Genomic DNA, 19697 nt, shown 5'->3' with positions numbered 1-19697 from the left:
TACTGAGACATAACAATATCATCTTGTGAGATTTCCATCTTTTTTTCCATGCCTTCAAACTTATCTTCCAAAATGTCAACCTTGTCTGCGACCTCTTCCACTCTAGAGTCTAGCTTCTCAACCACAGAAGCAAGTCCTGTTAATGCCATAACTATGTCTTGCCTCAGAATAGTATTGTTCTGCTCCAAAAGCTCCTTCATTTCCCCTCTGATTTGGATTTTATTCTGCTCTAAAAGCTCTTTCATTTCCCCTCTAATTTGAGATACGGCATTTCCCATTATATCTTTCATATCTTGTACCGTTATTGTTGGCAAAGGAGGAAAAGGTGGTGGTGTAGCTTTAGGTTGTTGTGCTGGTAAGATCGCAGGAGAAGAAGCCACCTTTGGAACTGTAGAAGCTGCTTGTCTCTTTGAAGCCATTTTTTTTTAAAAAAACAAAGGATCTTGTTTCTTCTTTCTTCCTTCTTGGAAAAAAAAAGCAATAAAAAATATCCTCAAAAAGAATAAAAAAAACAAAGGAGAGTTTAAAAAATCTCAAATCCAGCTTTTAGAAAGAGGAAAAAAGTTTAAAAGAAAGCTATATAATCCATAACGTTCCGTTTGACTCACTTTCTTCCGGAAAAAAAAAAAACTTTCAAATCACCATTTTACTTTCACTCTCCACCCAAACAAAAAAAAAGAGAAAAAGAAAATCAACCTAAACTAAAAATCAAGTAAAAACTAATAAGTTCAATCCTTTACCCAGCTCTGTCCGTTTTAAAAATAACTCACCAAGTTTCTTTAAGCACGGAGGTGATGGCAGCGTTTTGCTTTGTTCCCAAAGGAACAAAGACAGCTGGGAGGCGGAGGCAACCCGAACTCCGAGGGAGTTCTCTTTTCACTCCCCAAGAAAAAAATTCCTGGGGGGTTTGAGAGGCTCTATCTCCATTCGGGTGATTCTCTTCCCCCCCCTTCGCCCGGGAGGGGGATTTCGAGCCGCGGGACAGCTGGTATCTGCTGCACTCCGCGGTTCTCACGCTCTCCCAGGAGGACGGCTAGAAGGTAGCCGCCATCATCGACGCTATCCACCGGAAGTCCATCGCCATGCTTGTTATCATTGCCTTGGTAGCGATTCTTCCTCCTGTCTTTCAAGGTCATTCTCTATTTCCACTACGGTAGGTTGGAGTGGAAAATCAAAGCTATCCTTGAATAGCAGGACTGTGTGTATATGTGTGTGTGTAGAATTTTGCATGAGGACAAGGAACTTTCAAGAAGCATGCTCCAAAAATACAAATTGACTTATTTACTTTTTATGTTGAACTAGGCGGCTCCTGCAGATGGGCATTTATAACAGCCAACTCTTTAACAATCTAGGCCTCTGCTGTTTCTATGCCCAGCAATATGACATGATTCTCACTTCATTTGAACGTGCACTATCTCTAGCAGAAAGTGAGGAACAAGCTGCAGATGTGTGGTACAATTTGGGACATATAGCTGTGGTAAGAGTAATGTTTGTTAAGAATACTTTGATGAAATATTTATGCAGAAATGATTAAACTGTAGCCCAGAAAGTGTTAGTGGCCTATAACCTATTTATCAACTATCAAAAAGATATAAGAAGAAATGTTTTTGCATGGTGCATATCATAATACATTTATTTCCTTTTGAAAAAGATAGAAAAAGTCTCAATGGAGGGTTCTTATACAGTATGTTGCTGAAAGGGAGACTGATGTAGCTTGCCTGAAAATTTTCCAAACAAAACTTTCATAGCATGTACATTTCAAGGGCAAGACCTCTCATGGAGAAGCAACCTTTGAGAGAAAGTCTTGGTTCTGTTTAATATGAGATAAAGTGACTTCTGAAAATTTCCTTATAAAAATATATTTCATTTCTGTGTATTGATAATTGAAGTGTTAATCATAAGATTGAAAAATGAAAGTAGGCTAACATAAGGATTTTAATACTGATCCAATAAAATTCCCATTAATAAAAATATTACTAATTAAAAAAATTAGTAAAGATTTGAGGATATTTCTCAGGAATGAGTAACCTGCAGTTTTAGTGACTCTTTTTATTGCAGCCCCCAAAACTCACCAAGAGGGCAAAAAATGTTGGTCCTGCTCATTCAAAGACACTCTAGAATCCCTTGCAACCCTCCAAGAGACATGATGACAGTACCACAACAGGGGAGGAAATATGAGAATCTGTATGTAAATAAACAAAATGCAGCCCGAACCAAAGGAAATATGTCCATTCCAGTCTTACAGGAATTAGAATAGGTTATTTCTCTGCATGACTAGTTCTAGTGGTCTAATTTCCAAGTTAAATGCATATTCACATCCTATAGCTATAAATTAATTCTGGGAGAAAATGGTTGATCATTTGGTAATTTTGTCAAATACCTTTCACTTAAACTGAAATAATGCATGATATTGTCTCCTTTCTTATGCTTTCAAGAAATTTAACACAAGTTCTACTGAATCCAGTAAAAATTCCAGATAGTACAATATTGTTTTCTACAATGATAAAATTAGGAGTCACATGTTTTGTAAAATGGGCAGCTATATACATTTGAAAAATAACTAAAAATGGAAGAATTATTTCCATTTTTTTACAGAAAAGGTTTGAATGGAAGCCCTAACTATAAAAGTTGTTTTAAAACTCATATTGTCACAAACCTTGCCAAAATTACACTCCCATTGTATGGAAAATCTTTATACTCTCTTTTCATACTCCCAATTTAATCCAGGAAGGTCAGGATTAGAGGAAGCAAGAGTGGCACATATAATCATATCTCCTTTCCAAACTTATAATATCTGAATAGGGGAAATTACCTGGCATATAGAAACTATGACATATTCTGTGTTTTGACTTCTCAGGGAATAGGTGATATAAACTTGGCTCATCAATGTTTCAAATTGACTTTGGCTAACAACAATGACCATGCAGAAGCCTATAATAACTTGGCTGTGTTGGAAATGCAAAGAGGTCATATTGAGCAGGTTAGTATCAAATTTAAAGGAAGGTGGGACCATAGGTTTCTGTAGCTAATGTATTTTAGGAATAATGTTCTTCGAGGCAAATGAGAACCATAATAATGAAGTCTCAGCCTGAAGCATAGGCTGCATCAGTGGTAGGAAAAACAACTGTGCAAATGCCTTTAACCAATTCACAATGGGATAGGAGAAGGTTTGTTTCAACTTGATATGTACAAAACTTAGTGTTGCAGCAGCAGAACATTCCACAGAGTTACAAAATGTTCCAATTCTGTCTATAGGCTATACCAATATAGCTCTAATGGGGTTTTTCAGATCTTTATCCTCTGAATCAGAAATATTTTCTGATATTCTGGCCTAGAATTGTTTTGTCTGAAACACCACAAACATTTTGCAATCTAGAAAATTAAATTCTGGAAAACCATAAGGGCCAGTTCAACATAATATGGAAGAGAAAGAAATTTAAGCTATCCTGATTGAGTCAATTATGTTGTACAGACACTGTAACTAGGTAAAAAAATATGGCAGCTGTAAAGCCCCACTGAATCAGTCCTCCAAGGAAAAGAGTTGCATATAGAGTGCATTGTAAAGTAAGTCCACTGGCAGACTCCTGGAGGTCATGAAACTTGTATTTGTAGCATTGGCTGCTATGCCCAAGCCAAAATCACTGTTGAAAAATGAAATCTGCATAATTGGTTTTTTTTATATAAATTTCTCCGTATACTTTTAAACTATATAGAGTTTCAGATTTGCTCTTTGGATGACTGAACAAATTAATTACAGTGCTCTTCAACTTGGCAACTTTAAAATGTGTGGATATAAATTCCAAGAATTCCCAGCTAGCATGCTTTAGTTTAGCAGATGAACCATAGCATAACTTAAGTTTCAAAAACATATTTTAATTAAAGTTTTATTCATAATTATCAAAGTACTTTCAGGCCTACTGCCTCAGTATTCTAGCAGTTACCATGGAAATTATCAAATATACATCTGCACAATTCTTTGCTCTAATAAATAAAGATATACATTGATGTCTAGCTGGCACTGTAGTATATATATGTATAGCATCTTTTCTTTTAAATATTTTCCTTCAGTTTGTTTCCAGTTTCTTTTGCAGTAACTGTAAGGCTTATAGATTGTCATTTACAGCTTAGTTTAATTACCATTTTCCCCACCCATCCCATACCTACTCACCCGCTCTGCATTTGAGCACACATGTACTTTTCTGGCATTGAATATTGCATATCTGAATTGATGGTGGGCATGCAGTTCAAATCTTCATATATTTTATAACCATGCAGTTGGACCAGGTGCACAGACCACCTTTCAATTTGGGGATTAGTGGAAATTCCCAGTGTTTTGTCCAAACCACTGGTTGTATTCAGTAATTTTATACAGAGTAGTTAGTGTTGAGGTAATTGGTAACAAACTATATCTTCCAGAATAACATATTTGATTACAGTCATAGCACTGAATTAGAGCTAGACAAATGGTCATCTGCAAGCAACATATAGCACAGAGGGGATGTACTTTTGTGTGCTGTGTGCATCTTGCAGATGGGGCTTTCCTTGTTTGTGTGGACCAGTTGTTGGCATTCCGTAGACCGGTACTGGTCCACGGACTGGGGGTGGGGACCCTTGCCTTAGGGCTCCCCTTAGGTTCGGGAGCTCAGCCAGATCTTTAAAGTTTTACAGAAGGCTAACAAAATCTAATCTCCAAAGGGAAGATGTTCCACAGAGGGCCTTCCTCAGAAAAACTTGTCTTCTAGTTCCCATCAGCCGATATTCTTAGGCTGATGGAATACCCATCCTGTTTGATGTAATTGGATGGATAGAGACTCTTGGAAAAAGGTGATCTCTCAGATACCCTGGTCCCCAGCCATGTAGGGCTTTATAGGTAATCACCAGCACCTTGAATTGCATAAAGCACTTGTCACAAGAATAGAGCTATGGGGTACACACCCACAAGAATGGCTTTGTAATAGGTATAATTCCGTTTGCACCTTTCCCAGCACAGGATTTTGCTAAAAACAGTTTCTTGGTTTCAGAGTATGTTCTTTTGCTTAATATATATAATTTTGCATAGTTGTATGTTTTTAACTACAATATAGAAAGAGTCAAGTAATATATATATTTAAATAATAATAATAATACCACAGACTTAACAATTGTTAATAAGAAAGACAAAGAAATACCATTTGCCTGCAAGTAAGAACTGATGAGGCTGCAAAATAGACAAAGTAATAAAAAATGAAGAAGCCAATGCCTGGGACTTTAGAATTTAAACAGACAAGCATCTGCCATATAGCTCCCCAAATTTAACAAGTGTTAATATGAAAGACCCCCCCCCAAATTGTATCGTATACATTGCAATACTTGGAGACAGCAGAATAGAAGAACTCAAGAAAATCACAATATATAAAGATCTGCAAATGGAATCAGAACTGTGGCAGTACCCGTGCCATAGGTCCGCCACCACTGGTGTAGGATATATTAAAAGTTAATTAAAATATGTTTCTGTTTGAGGAAGTGATCTTGGGTTAGATAATAAACCTGAGTTTGACTTGCAAAGAGGCCCTTATTCGCAAGGTACTTTGTCTTCTCTGTGTAGGACAAACAAGTCTGAGGGGAGGACAGAAAGTTCAGTTCAATAAAATCAATAAAAACAGATAATATGAGTGTTTCTCATGTATTTAAATTATTCTATAGTGTGTTATATATAAAGATAAATAGACCAGTGATCCGACTTAATTTGAGAAAATTTACTATATTAAAATAACATGGGACAATCCAAGATGGAAAGAGGGGTACCGATATTGAGTATCTTGACCTGTACAAATATGAACACTTGTTTCTGTACTTTAGGCAAGAGTGTTTCTGCAGACGGCTTCATCAATAGCACCTCATATGTATGAGCCACATTTCAATTTTGCTGTCTTGTCTGAAAAGGTAATGTCATCACTCTTTTTTCTGTCATATGTATCTGTTTATTAGTTTGTATATCTTAAGCATTTTTGTCCCAAAATTTGCCTGAAAAGTCTGTAGATCAGTTTACAAATAAAAGACAAATCTGATGTACCTAGAAGATTTGATAAAAAGGAAAATAGGTTGGAAAGGAGAAAGAAAAGCAATAAATTCATGAATTAAACTTTTACTGCAGAAGTCTTATATAATTTGCCCATCTGATATATTTGTTCCAGTCTCGTAGTAGCAGTCCATGCATCTGTACTGTGTTCAAAGATAGCCACATGTACAGTGCTTTAGAGTTCAAAATGTTGTGTCTTATTATATATATTAGAATATAAATATTTTTAAAGCGAATCGTTGGATGAAATCTTAACATATAAGGCTGTTGGTAGCATTTCTATATCATTTGGCCTGTTTGCTTTTCTGCAGGTTGGAGATCTCCAAAGAAGCTATATAGAAGCACAGAAGTCCAAAGAAATTTTTCCAGAGCATGCGGACTCTCAGCAACTTATTAATCAGTTAAAACAACACTTTGCCAGACTTTGATGTACCTCCCATCAAAGAAAATATTTATTTTTCTTCAAAACTGCAGACGTATGCAAAATTACAGAGAATTCTCAGAATATTTTTACATTTATATGCTGAAAATTTTGTTCAAACTGGGAGCAAACTGAGGATTTTTACTCTCTCAGATGCTTAAAAGCTGCTTTAGTAGAATCTTATCTTTTTAAAAAAGAATCCCTGACTAGTAGCAGCATTCATTTTAGGTATATTAAGTGAAACAAGGCAAATTTTAGTTTAGCTCATAATGAGTAATGGGAATATTTCCATATAGGAACTGCTTAAAAATGTACCCTTGTTGTTTCATTCTTTTTTTCAAGGAAGCATTTCTTTTCTGCCTACAGTAATTATAGTGGTTTTATCTTGTTACAGTAAGCAAAATTGTTCAACTTTTTGTTGCACCAGAACAGTTTTAGACTGTAATTTTTATTTAGGAAGATCACAGGTTATTATGTGAAAAGCACAAGTATTAGTGTTAATGAACTAAGGAATGTACATGTATTCCTGTATTGTAAACCTGTCTCCAGGTTTAAATTCATGGCATTCTTTGCTCATGATTTTGGGATCAATGAAGGCTGTATACCAAAAGAAGCTATTGGTATTTACAAAGAAAAGCTTGTTTTCTCTTTTCTTGCTGTCTAAGTAGGTATTAATGAGGCAGCAGAAACAGAAAGAGAGGTACAGTTGGATCTGTAGCTTCAAAGCAGTGAAACCTAAGAGTGTGTACAAATCTGAATGCCTAACCCACGGGTCGGCAACCCGCGGCTCCGGAGCCGCATGCGGCTCTTTGAGCCACCTCCTGCGGCTCCGGAGCCTTCTCCGCCATTTTCATAGAGAGAGAGACAGACAGAGACAGAGAGGCACTTGTGCTTCCCTTCTCTCTATCTCTCTCTCACACACATGCAGATTTGCCCCTTGCTCCCGATTGGCCCTGCAGCCGGATGCCCTGCCCCCTGGTGGCCAGGAAGGGCCTTTCCGGGGCTGGCCCAGTCCGAGGTGCATGTGGCCAGAGAGCCGTGCGGGGAAGCCCCAGGATGGATGCTGGGAGTGGCCCAGCAGAGCCTCCGTTGAAAGGGCCAGCCCTCCCGCAAGCTGCGGCCCTAGTGGGCCAAGCAGGAGCAGACCCGGAGGTGGAGGGTGAGTGGGGAGGAGGGAGGGGGCTTACCTGCACCAGGCGGAGGGGCAGCCGAGCCGGCCTCGTGTCTCCCTGGGCTGGGCAGCAGGCCTGGCGGGGCCAGCGGCCGGCAGGGGCATTGGTTCCTGCCCTTCCCCGGGCCAGGCGGTAGGCCCAGCGGGGGCAGCAGCCGGCGGGGGCATCGGTTCCTGCCCCTCCCCGGGCCGCTGAGCCAGCCTCGCGTCTTCCCGGGCTGGGCGGCAGTGGCGGCCGGCAGAGGCATTGGTTTTTGGCCGTCCCCGGGCCGCTGAGCTGACCTCGCATCTTCCCGAGCTGGGCGGCAGGGGCATTGGTTTGTAGTCGTCCCCGGGCCGCTGAGCCGGCCTCGTGTCTCCCCGGGTGGCAGACGGCGGGGATATTGGTTTCTGGCCGTTCCCGGGGCGCTGAGCCTGCCTCGCGCCTCCCCGGGCTAGGCGGCAGTGGCGGCCGGCAGGGGCATTGGTTTTTGGCCGTCCCCGGGGCGCTGAGCCAGCCTCGCATCTTCCCGGGCCGTGCGGCAGGCGGCGGGGGCATTGGTTTGTAGCCGTCCCCGGGCCGCTGAGCCGGCCTCGTGTCTCCCCGGGCGGCAGATGGCGGGGATATTGGTTTCTGGCCGTCCCCGGGGCGCTGAGCCTGCCTCGCGCCTCCCCGGGCTGGGCGGCAGTGGCAGCCGGCAGGGGCATTGGTTTTTGGCCGTCCCCAGGGCGCTGAGCCAGCCTCGCATCTTCCCCGGCCGTGCGGCAGGCGGCGGGGGCATTGGTTTGTAGCCATCCCCAGGCCGCTGAGCAAGCCTCGCATCTTCCCGGGCTGGGCGGCAGTGGCGGCCGGCAGGGGCATTGGGTTTTGGCCGTCCCCGGGCCACTGAGCCAGCCTTGCATCTTCCCGGGCCGTGCGGCAGGCGGCGGGGGCATTGGTTTGTAGCCGTCCCCAGGCCGCTGAGCCAGCCTTGTTTTTTCCCGGGCCAGGCAGCAAGTGGCGGGGACATTTGTTTGTAGCCGTCCCCGGGGCGCTGAGCCTGCCTCGCGTCTCCCCGGGCTGGGCGGCAGTGGCGGCCGGCAGGGGCATTGGATTTTGGCCGTCCCTGGGGCGCTGAGCCTGCCTCGCGTCTCCCCGGGCTGGGCGGCAGTGCGGCCGACAGGGGCATTGGGTTTTGGCTGTCCCCGGGGCGCTGAGCCTGCCTTGTCTTTCCCCAGGCCAGGCAGCAAGCCCGGTGGGCAGTGGGGGCATCGGTTCCTGCTCGTCCCCGGGCCGCTGAGCCGGTCAAATCAACGGACGTGGAGGTACTGCAGCTGGCTTTTTGATTCGCCGCAGACCTCCATTGACTTCCATGGGGATTCTTGGCAATGAATGGGGCTGATTGAAATCGCTTCAAGAAGCAAGCTGCAGAGACACAGAGAGCTGCAAATGATCTCCACAGGAGATGCAGCAAGGGCAGGAGACGAGAAAGAGTCCGCTATGTCTGTGCACAAGCCCCGAAAGCTTTCTTCCTCTCCCTGCCTTTCTTGCTGGCCCTCTGATGTAAGCATCTGCTGGGTTTCCTCAACCTCCCCCCCCCCCGTTTTATTTTAATCCCACCATCGCCTCCCTCTTTCGCAAAGTTGACATTCCTAGGACTCGTAGCTCGCTTCGCTCCTGGAGTCACTTGGCAAAGTTTGAAGGAGAGGCTGCCTGCTCCCACCTCCCACGGAGCAGAACTGCTGCTTCCTCACCTCCCAGCGAAAGAACCCCAGAGAGCTGGAAGGCGTCCTTTCTCCCACTTTCCGCTTCCCATCCTCCCTTTTCCAAGCACCCCTCCCAGAGCAAACCAGAAGCCTCAACTCCAGCCTCCTGCAGCAGGCTGAGATAGGCGAGCCCGAGCGACCGTCTTCTGCTGCCTCAGAACATTCACTGCAGCAGCTCTTTCTCTCCGTCGGCTTCCTCCTCCGCTCCCTGGGAACCTTCGCGCCAAAAGGCAGCAAGAAGAAAGTCCCAGAGAGGGAGAGCGCGGGGTGAGGGGAGAGCAGTCTTTTCCGAAGGGAAGAGAAGCCAGGACTGCAGAGCCGTTCATACCAGAGCTGGATGGGGGGCAGGGCAGGCGCACGTTTCGCCTTAAGCTCCTCTCTTCAATCAAGCCCTGTGTTCTGTGCGCATGCGCGTGCGCGCGCGTGTGCGCGCACACATTTTGCGGCTCCCAGGATTTTTTTTTTGTGAGGGAAATGGATCCAAGTGGCTCTTTCACTGTTGCAGGTTGCTGACCCCTGGCCTAACCCCAACAGGATAGGTCGCCTTTAGAAGGAAAGGCAAAAGCAGTGGCTAGGAAAATATTTGCCCTCCTTAGTTTTCCTTCATTTCTGAATCCAAATTGAATTCTGGACATCAGCACTGGGAGTTTTGAGAAGTGTGTAGGTCTGCAGTAAATGAACTTCCATCTCATATCATGGATATTTTTGACAACTGATGCATATTCTGGTATTTTTCCTAATGTTACGTTCAGTGAAGGCTCATTTGTTTTAACTCTAAGGGCATTTGATCCTTAATATGTCGATAAAATGAGTGGTTTAACTTTATTTCACATTATCTCCTATGTCTTTATTGTTACAAATTATAAATGCCATTTACCTTTGCATCATATGTAAACCCATAAAAAGTTATTCAAGTTTGTTAAAATTAAACAGCCTCTTTTTCCTATGTAACTTTTTTTCCTATATAACTTTCCTATATAAGAAACTATTATATAATCCTACCACTTATAGAAATTTCCAGCATATTTGCCTGAAGTTAAAAAACTGCTATTTTTCAATTTAAAAATACTTAGTTTTAAAAAGCAACAGAATATAGGCAACTGTAGACCACTAACCATATCCATTTCCAGATGCAATTTCTCCTATAGATAATTGTGCAGCTAATATTAGCAGTTTGCCAAAAGCAAACTCCTTCATTTCTTTGAAAGGAGATATTCCTGCCACTCAGTTTTCATCTAGTTCCTTATTCAAGCCCATTTATTCATTCACTTGCTTCATTTGTTAAAGCAGACAGAACTTTAATATTTCTGGCTCAAATCAGATGATGAAAAGAAATGTGATTTAAAAAATAGGTTTTTCTAAATTTGCAGAAATTTAACCTTGTTCCCAGGAGGTTAATTTGCATGGAAATGGATCATTTATTCATTCATTCATATCTATCTATCAAGATCCATTTCCATGCACGTGTGCATGCACGCGTGCGCGCGCGCGCACACACACACACACACACACACACACAAATCACTGTACTCAGGATTAATTTAAATTATTGAAGAAATCTGACAATTCTACAGACCTAAATTTTCATATGTAGTTATGTATATTTTAACTTTTATTTATAATAAAATAAATTCTTTTAACAGATCACAAATTGTCAAAATTCTGGAAACTATTATCTTGCATGCTGAATGTATTTAATACTTGGTCTTTTCACCTCTCTGTAATCAAGGGTATTTGAATATTTGCAAACAGCTACTGAATGTGTAATTTATTGCTATGGTCTTGTTATAAGAGATTAACAAGAACAATAAGACAGGCTTTGGTCTTCTGTCTTTCTGTATTTGTAAGCATCAATGAACAAGCAAATTAGCTAGGCCTGAAGTAACCCTCCTTTAGTTCATCTAGTACAGTGGTTCTCAACCTTTTTAATGCCACGACCCCCAACCAGTCGTAAGTTGACGACTACTCAACCGGTCGTAAGTCGAGGACTACTCAACTGGTGCAGCACCGTTTGCAGAATGGGACTTTTGGCGGGCTCAGCAGGGCAGAGACAGCCTGGACAATTCCTTTTGGCTTTCAAAAGCCAATAGAATAAAAGGGAGTAGCACAGCTAAGGAAAAGGGGAAAAAAATGGTGGACTGCGTTGTTTGGCGACCCCCGTGAAATGGTCGTCCGACCCCAAATGGGGTCCCGACCCACAGATTGAGAACCACTGATCTAGTATGACAAACCATAACATGATGAGATGTTTCAGAAAGTAGCCGTCTATGGGAAATTTCTAATAGGACAAGTTAACCACTTTTTATAGTGGCAGTCTTCCTGAAACATAGCAGTATGTGTATGACTTGTAATATTGGGCCAGTGTTCTTTACTGATAATATCTGATTATCTTTGTAATGGGGAAAATGGTACTAAGTTACACTGCTGCAACTATCTAGTATGTCAAAAGAATTGTTTTGAAGCTGCCTATATTTCTACTCTTCCACATATAAGCAATTATTTTACATTAGGTAATATTAAAAATGTAGAAAAATAATCTACAGAAGACTGTATATTGTTTCCTTATTAAGTTTAATTTCCACTAAAGTCTGCAGGATAGAGTGCAATTTGTGATATAATTCTACTCCTTTCAAAATAATCGATTTAATTGCCAGTTCCAAAAGTAAAAACATAACCACAAATATCTATACCTTTCAAAGATTGTCTTACATCAAAGAAGCTTGCAAAGCCATTGAAGCAGAAAATCCAGTTAAAGATAGGACAATATTGGATGTTGCTGATTTCAAACCATTGTAATCTACCTTCATGTTTGAGATAGAAAAGGATAGAAAAAGTCAACTTTGCTAGTTTTATGATTTGAACTGAATGTATGAGATTGCAAAGAGTCCATTGACTCTTTTGATACCAACTGTTGAGCAGCAAACAGTTATGGCTTTCTTGCAGGATTCCTATCAGCAGATGGACTACTGCTAAAATCACCATGATCATTAGCTAATGGAATGCTGTAAGCGTCTTTGTCATCTGTTATTTGTACAGATTAACAAATTGGGGAAATCATCTGGAGGCTTGGGTTGAGATGCCATATCTGCGCACAATGCCCTATACTGATATCATAGCTGTGCAAATGACATTTGGCACATTCTGTATATCCAGCTTCAGAACAGTTTACAGTAAAGAGGCTGCAGTTAAATGCATATCAAACAGTGACAGACTGCTTTTCCAGCCATTCTCTCAATGTTGCACTTTTGCCAAAGGACCAAGTATGTGTTTCTCAACCTTGACAATTTTAAGGCACGTGGACTTCAACTCCCAGAATTCCACAGCCAGCAATTTTAAGTCCACATGCCTTAAAATTGTCAAGGTTGAGAAACATTGCTTTAATGTATTAGGGCTAACCAAAGAAGCACTTGCAAGAACAACCAAAAACATTTTATACTACTTTAGGCTATTACGGTAATCTATGCCCTAGTCACATCAAGGCTTATCGTAACTGCATATTTGCCTGAAAAATATTTTGATAATTCCAAAATGCACTATATCATTACTGGTAAATAAAAGATGGATCAGATCTTGAATGTATTTGCCACATTTGTACTTCTAGAACTGTGCCGCAGATAAATTCCTTGTGTGTGAAATTATACTTGGTCAAATAAAGTTCAATTCAGTTCAATTCAATTCTTTTTCAAGTGATCTCAGACACTTGGAAGAAGAATCTGGAAGAAGCAAAACCGTAGACGGGAGGGAGGAGAGAAAGAAGCCATGATAACAATTTGAAAAATGAAGTAATTAAAGTCTAGGAACTAAGCTGTAAAGCAATCAAAGAGTAAAGAAACTGTTAACAGAGATAAATAGGCAGGAAGGATTGAAAAAGGGAGGGGAGAATTTAATGTTTGGGTGGAGAAAGGAAGCTTTAAGGTTTAAACTCTATATAGGACATAAAAATAAAAACAGAAATGAACAGTTATCTAGAAATGTATAGGAAGAAGGTTTAATAGAGACATGAATAAAAATTATTGGTATATTTTTAATAATTGTATAATAAAGCACATTTTGTAATAAAAACTGATCTATGTGATTACTGGTATCTCTCAATGACGGATTATAGAGTGTTGCAGTCAGAGCTCAGCTACACAGCCATGTACAATATTAAAGGAGGAACATAAAAATAAACACCCGGAAAGGAAAAGAATTATAATAAAAGAGAAATGAAAAATCAGCTAGAAAATAAATGTAAACTAATAAAGAAGAGGAAATTATAAATGCCGTATTTGCTCCAAGATTTATAAATTTTATGTTTTATTTTCTTGCTAGTTCTGTGGGAAATTTATTATTTCTATCAACTCAGTCTTAATACAGTAATATTAAAACACAGATTTAATATTAGCTATGATTGTGTGTACCAGGCATAAGAACATGTCCCAACTTTCATAAAATGTTGAAAACAGAAAAAAAATGAATTGATTTATGACTAGGCCGATTAAATATGGTTGAAAATGGAACATTTAATATAATTTTAAAAAGGAGAGATACTTAACTGCTGTAAAAATCCAAAGTCACTTCTTTTTAAATCCTTTTCTTTTTACTACTTCCTGTACTTTCCCCCCCTTCCTTCATTTTTCTTTATATATTTTCATGTTTACTTTTCACCTATATAAAGATATCTAATAAAAATTACAGAGTAGTATATCATACCTGGACACATGGTTGCATCCAAATTGCAAGGATCAAAACCTGCAAATGTGCAGCCAGTTGTAAAAGAGTTTGGGCAAAATGCTGATTAGAGAAGGTGAAAGCCGAGATCAAGACCAGTCAATTGTGAACAAATCCATAGTTCATTGCCTCTTTCTTCAAACTTGCAAAAAAACCAGATGAGCTGTAGCTTTGTTCAGTGAAAGGAACCAAGACAAGAAAGAATGCCAGCTAATATGCAGAATGTTAATGCCAGCTTATATGCATATTCAGAAAAGGCAGGCACAGCCACACTTCTCTGTGTATTAACGATTCACCTGTGGAGATGGTTACCAGCATCAAATTCCTGGGTGTGCAGTTAACGAGTAGGCTGGCTTGGTCGCTCAACAGCAAGACACTGGTGAAGTAGGCACAGCAGCGCCTGCATTTTCTGCGTCACATGAGAAAAGCCCATCTTCCTTCCCCTATCCTTACCACTTTCTACAGAGGGACGATCGAGAGCATCCTGTCATACAGCATCACAGTCTGGTTTAGAAGCATCACTGCTTCAGACAGGAAGGCGGTGCAGAGAGTGGTGAGGATGGCTGGAAAGATTATTGGCAGTTCCCTCCCTTCCATTCAGGACATGGCACATAAGTGTTGCTTGAGCAGGGTCCGTAAGATTGTCTGGGACACTACACATCCTCTTCATGGCCTGTTTTCCTTGTTACCTTCTGGGAGGAGGCTCTATGGTATCTGAAGCAGAACATCCAGATTGAGTCAGTTTTGTTCCATACAGTATTAACCTTGTGAACACTAAATCTTCCTCCTTACATTATGGACAGTGATTAATATTTATATGTTACTTATATATAAGGGTGTAGGTCTATACATATGTTGTATATAGTATGTTTAAATGTGTGTTATGTATGTGTACACTCTGAGAGCAAACAACTGAATTTCATTTTAAATGTGTGCCATTGTGCCCACAGTAAAAAAAAAGACAATAAAGGTTATCTATCTATCTAATGCAGAGGTGGGGAACCATGGCCCTTTTATGACTTGTGGTCTTCAACATGGCTGGCTCAGGAATTCTGGGAGTTGAAGTTCACAAGTCATAAAAAGGCTATAGTTCCCTATCCTTGATCTAATGCAGGGGTGTCAAAATGCCGGCCTGCGGGCCGGACGCGTCATCCAGAAGCCGCACCCACCCCATTGCCGGCAATGGCAAAACCGTCCCGATACGTTGTGCAATGTTATGTGATGTCGCGAGTTTGACATGTCTAATCTAATGGAATAGGATCACTGGTTGACTTGGTGAACAGAGGGTAGATTTGAAAAGGACAGGCTAGTTATTAAAATGTTTGACTGTTGTTTAGACTGAAAAAGATCTGTCAAACTGCAATTAAGTTGAAAGAACTCTGAGATATCTAAGATACCACCCATTTTTACTTCTCAGTTCTTCAAAAGCAGTTTGATTATCCATAACTTTATTGTAATCTTCTCATAAAGCTGAGAATGAAGAATAAACCCATCACTGTTCTGTTCAAATTAGCACGTGTCCTGGATAAAGAAACCTTCCCTCACCTCTGCTTTACACAAGAAAATAAATTGCTTACATTCTCTGTGATGAAATCATGTTTGTTTTGAAATGGCAGAATTTCCTCTATGCTTATGTTGGGGACAAATATAGTTTACAATCTGTCACTACCCCAATAAAATGCTTCTTTTAAAATTTGCCTCTTCTCTTTCTGTTTCTTCTCTTGGTAGAGCAGGAATTTAAAAATAGGGAAGGAGGGTAGTGTATTTTGTCATATATTCCAAAGGATAAATTGTTTAAAAGCTATGACAAATTTATTTAAAGATAACAATGTATGAATAATTCATCTGTATATACATTGCTTCTATTTAGAGCTAGGGACCAAAGCTATGCTTATATTTACCACTCATAGTTTATTATAAGAGCCAGAAATCTTCTGACTTTTACACATGTCAGTTGACTCATTTTTTTTTCCTTTTCCTTATTAGTCTATCAACTCTTTTCTAACTTTCTCCAAGTTAGCTTCATACCAGCAATTACAGTCAACTTTCTGCTCTGACTTCCTTTTAAGAAAGTAGCCAATTAACCTTCTACAATTGACATACAACTGTAATTAAATCCAGAATTACAATTCTAAGACTTTAGAGTTGTAAATTGAGGTATCATTGTGACCAGATGCGATTTTACAACATTTTTTGCAGTGATTTTAAGCGAACACCACAGTTGTTAAGCAAACCCATTGTACCCAATAGGCATGTTTTGCTGGATACTGGAGTTAAAAGCTGGAAACTGGCAAAAAATATTGAAAAAAACCTGGCTACATAACCACGGGATGCTGCAATAGTCGTAAAGGTGAATCAGTTGCCAAGTGCCCAAAATACAATCACATGACCACAGAGTTTGTGTGTGGCCATCATTATTTTAAAAATGGTCATAAGTAGCTTTTGGGATGTCTGTTATAATGATGATTAAGCAACTAGTCATAGGACGAGGTCTACCTGTACTAGCATTATATAAAAACTACTTTTCTACCCCTCCTCTCAACTACAATCCATATCCTTGTTTCACATTGAATAATTGTTTGATTTTTATGCTGTATAAAATCTGAGCATGCCCTCTGATTTCTCTCTTAGAAATAGTTAAACATGCCACCAACAAGCTCCATAGAAATGCATAATTTGTAAAGTTTTCTTTTGTGGTCATGTCAGGTACACATTGGCCAAAGCTGACCCAGAAATGTCATTCTCACATGTTGCCAGTGTATTGGAGCCATTTTCAAACTAATATAGAATTCTTGCATGACAGTATCGTGAATTCAGTTGAAGGTTGTTTTATTTATTCAGTGGTAACCTTGCATTTATAGAATTCTCATAGTGCTATACATAAAAACCCAAATCAAATGTTCCTTTAATGGAAAATTAATTTCTGTTCAGTAAAAATTATAGTGAGTTAAATTTTCAGACAAATAGGACTAGGATTGCAATTTAAGGGGCAGCAACAGAATCTTCTACTTGAGGAAAAGGCACAATGAATAAGATTTCTGAAAAGATGAATTCAGCAAGCCAAAAATGGATTCTGTAGGAATAGTATTCCATATCTCTTAAGAAATGGTAGTAGTGTATCAACATGATAGTGTCTATGCAAATAGCCAATCATCAAATTGAAATCACAATTTAGGTTTTCAGTTTAGGCAGTGTTGAAACTATCTGCTTTTCCCAAAAGGTTCTATCTGACTTGATATAAATGAGCCCAGCTAAATCTGCTTACTTACACAAATTTCTGCTGACAATCCCTTTTTGGACAGTAGAAAACCATGAACTCTCTTCTAATCTGGTGCTGTCTTCAGCTTCACTTTATATTTAATTTTAATCCCATTTTTTTCACTGTGTTCTGTGACTTTTAGTACTAAGACTTGCAGATCCGTTGCATTTTTAGCTATCAGGATACTGCCATCATTATAGTGCAGGTTATTGATGTTTCTTCCTCCAATTTTAAAACTATACTAATCTATAGCACTTCAAATCCAGCTTTCCTTAATATATATTCTGCATATAGGATGAATAAATAAGAATATCTTGTCACACTCATTTCCAAGTGTTTATTTTGCACTTTTTTGTACTCAAATATTCTTTACATTGGTTGGACCTTTCTTATGGATCAGATTTTTTTTTCTTACAAATCATGGTATTTTTCTTTGCCCCTCAATGTCAACTTAGTTTTGTTTTGTTTTACTCAAAACAAAATGGTTTCAACAGAAGAGAATATATGTACCACAGACTGAACTGTGGAGTCCTTAGTGGTCTCTGAACTTGGTTGTTTACTTGCAAACATTTTATTACCCAACTAGGTAACATCAGAGAATAAAGAATGGTGGTACAGACCATTTTTCAGATGCTAAATTAAATTACAGACAGCAGATGTTTGTGTATCTCTTTGCTCTGACCTGAGCTAATCCATTTTTTTCTACTATTAGAAGTACTATTCTTAATCAACACGATTTTAAGATAAGATGAACCATCACAAATCTACGAGAAAAAAATATGGAAGGAAAAAAAGAAAAGACTTGGAAGAATTGAGAATTGGAGAAAGAAATTCATTCAACTAGAATATAGAATACAGATTGTAGAATCGTAGTGAGTGAAGGAACAAAACATGCTTCTGAAAGTTTTTCTTCAATGTAGAAAATTCTCAAGTAGCAGTGGATCCAGTAACTTTACAAAGGATAGAACTTCAGGCAAAGAGATCCCAAAGCATTAATGCCATCTGATAATGGGGAAATATTAAATTTGCCTTGCAGTAACTGGGGGTAGTTTTGTGACATCTGGCTTGAAATGTATCTGCTTTGACATTTGGGGGGGAAATAACTTGGACTGCTGCATTCTTTGTTTTTACTACTGTTTTATAGCTTAGATGTTATTGTGGAGAGGTTTTAATGAATATTGTTGTTTAATATATTTATATATTGCAGCCATCATTTTGCTAATTAAAAAGTAAAAAATAAAGCTCTCCAAGCAAAAACCTATCAACTTCAATGAGTAATGATTTACCTCTGCTTTGCCAGATTCTGATTTTATCAGTTAATTGTCTTTTATAAAGACAATTTTAAGGTTTATTGGCCAGAATTTCAACAGCATTTTAATTAGAATATAGAAGTTTGTTTCCAAACTTTGCAGAAACAAACGAAGCCGAGCTTGTTTATATCAATGGAATTCCTACCTACATCCACCTGCCCCCTTTGTTTTCACGAAGATATTGAAACTGTTTGTTTTCACGAAGATATTGAAACTGTTTGTTTTCACAAAGATATTGAAACTGTTTTCACGAAGATATTGGAACTGTAGATGTAGTGCTATAAACACATGGCCATCCTAGCATCTCCTGCTTTTCCCACAGTTATGCTCCCATTATAAACATGGTTGTTACGAAGCTGTATTTTCTGTCTGTGCCTACAAGCACACTGTGTTCTAAAAAAACTTCATCCACCATAATCTCTCATTCAAGGAAGAAGCTCTTTCTGCATCTTATACTACTGAATAATACTATATTGCATTTGAACATTTCTTAGGACATGCTCAAGAAATAACAAGGTAAGGCAAACCCAAAATATTGTGCATCTCTGGCCAAAAGAAATGATAAAAGAGAATATTTGCAGCTCAGGGATGAAATGAGGAGTCCTTGCTGCCCTCTGAGCTTGGTTGTTTTCTTGCAGACATTTCATTATCCAAACTAGGTTAACTTATCTGATGATGATACCTAGTTTGAGTAATGAAACATCTATAAACCATCAAGGACACCCCCTCAAAATGATGTTATTACATCTGAAAGTAAATTGTAGTCGCAAGATATTAAGCCAGTAGAAGCCAAGAGACAATCTAGGATGAAAGATTAAGGATATAATCAGGATGACATATAACCCTACCATAATTTAGGATGACATTGTTGATCAAGCAAAATTTAATAGAAGGAAGAGTTGTCTTATTTTTGCTGGGTAACAAGTTACTAGACTGCTTGGTACTTCCAGGCTCATCAGATGCATCAGCCCCATTTAGACCCAGTGGTTTTCTTGCTTTGAGTCATTGACAATTGCTTTCAATAATAACCAAAAGCCTTGCTA

At 39.6% G+C, this 19697-nt stretch overlaps 2 protein-coding genes across 2 annotated transcripts in view; one reads left to right on the top strand and one right to left on the bottom strand.

Moving 5' to 3' along the window:
* The window catches only part of TTC8 (tetratricopeptide repeat domain 8), a 36313-nt gene extending 28970 nt beyond the window's left edge, over window positions 1-7343 (top strand). The window contains exons 11-14 of the mRNA XM_039333462.1: window positions 1303-1477; window positions 2858-2980; window positions 5839-5922; window positions 6370-7343. Coding sequence (XP_039189396.1) covers window positions 1303-1477; window positions 2858-2980; window positions 5839-5922; window positions 6370-6486 — 499 coding nt within the window. The 3' untranslated portion in view covers window positions 6487-7343. The remainder of the gene's footprint in view (window positions 1-1302; window positions 1478-2857; window positions 2981-5838; window positions 5923-6369) is intronic.
* EML5 (EMAP like 5) overlaps window positions 1-19697 on the bottom strand; it is a 184033-nt gene that overhangs the window by 143484 nt on the left and 20852 nt on the right. The window lies entirely within an intron of this gene.

The sequence above is a fragment of the Crotalus tigris genome, unplaced genomic scaffold (genome assembly GCF_016545835.1).
Source record: "Crotalus tigris isolate CLP2741 ecotype Arizona unplaced genomic scaffold, ASM1654583v1 scf7180000024506.1728113, whole genome shotgun sequence".
In the NCBI taxonomy this organism is placed as follows: domain Eukaryota; kingdom Metazoa; phylum Chordata; class Lepidosauria; order Squamata; family Viperidae; genus Crotalus; species Crotalus tigris.
Note: the sequence above shows the minus strand (reverse complement) of the source record. Positions and strands in the feature narration are given on the sequence as shown.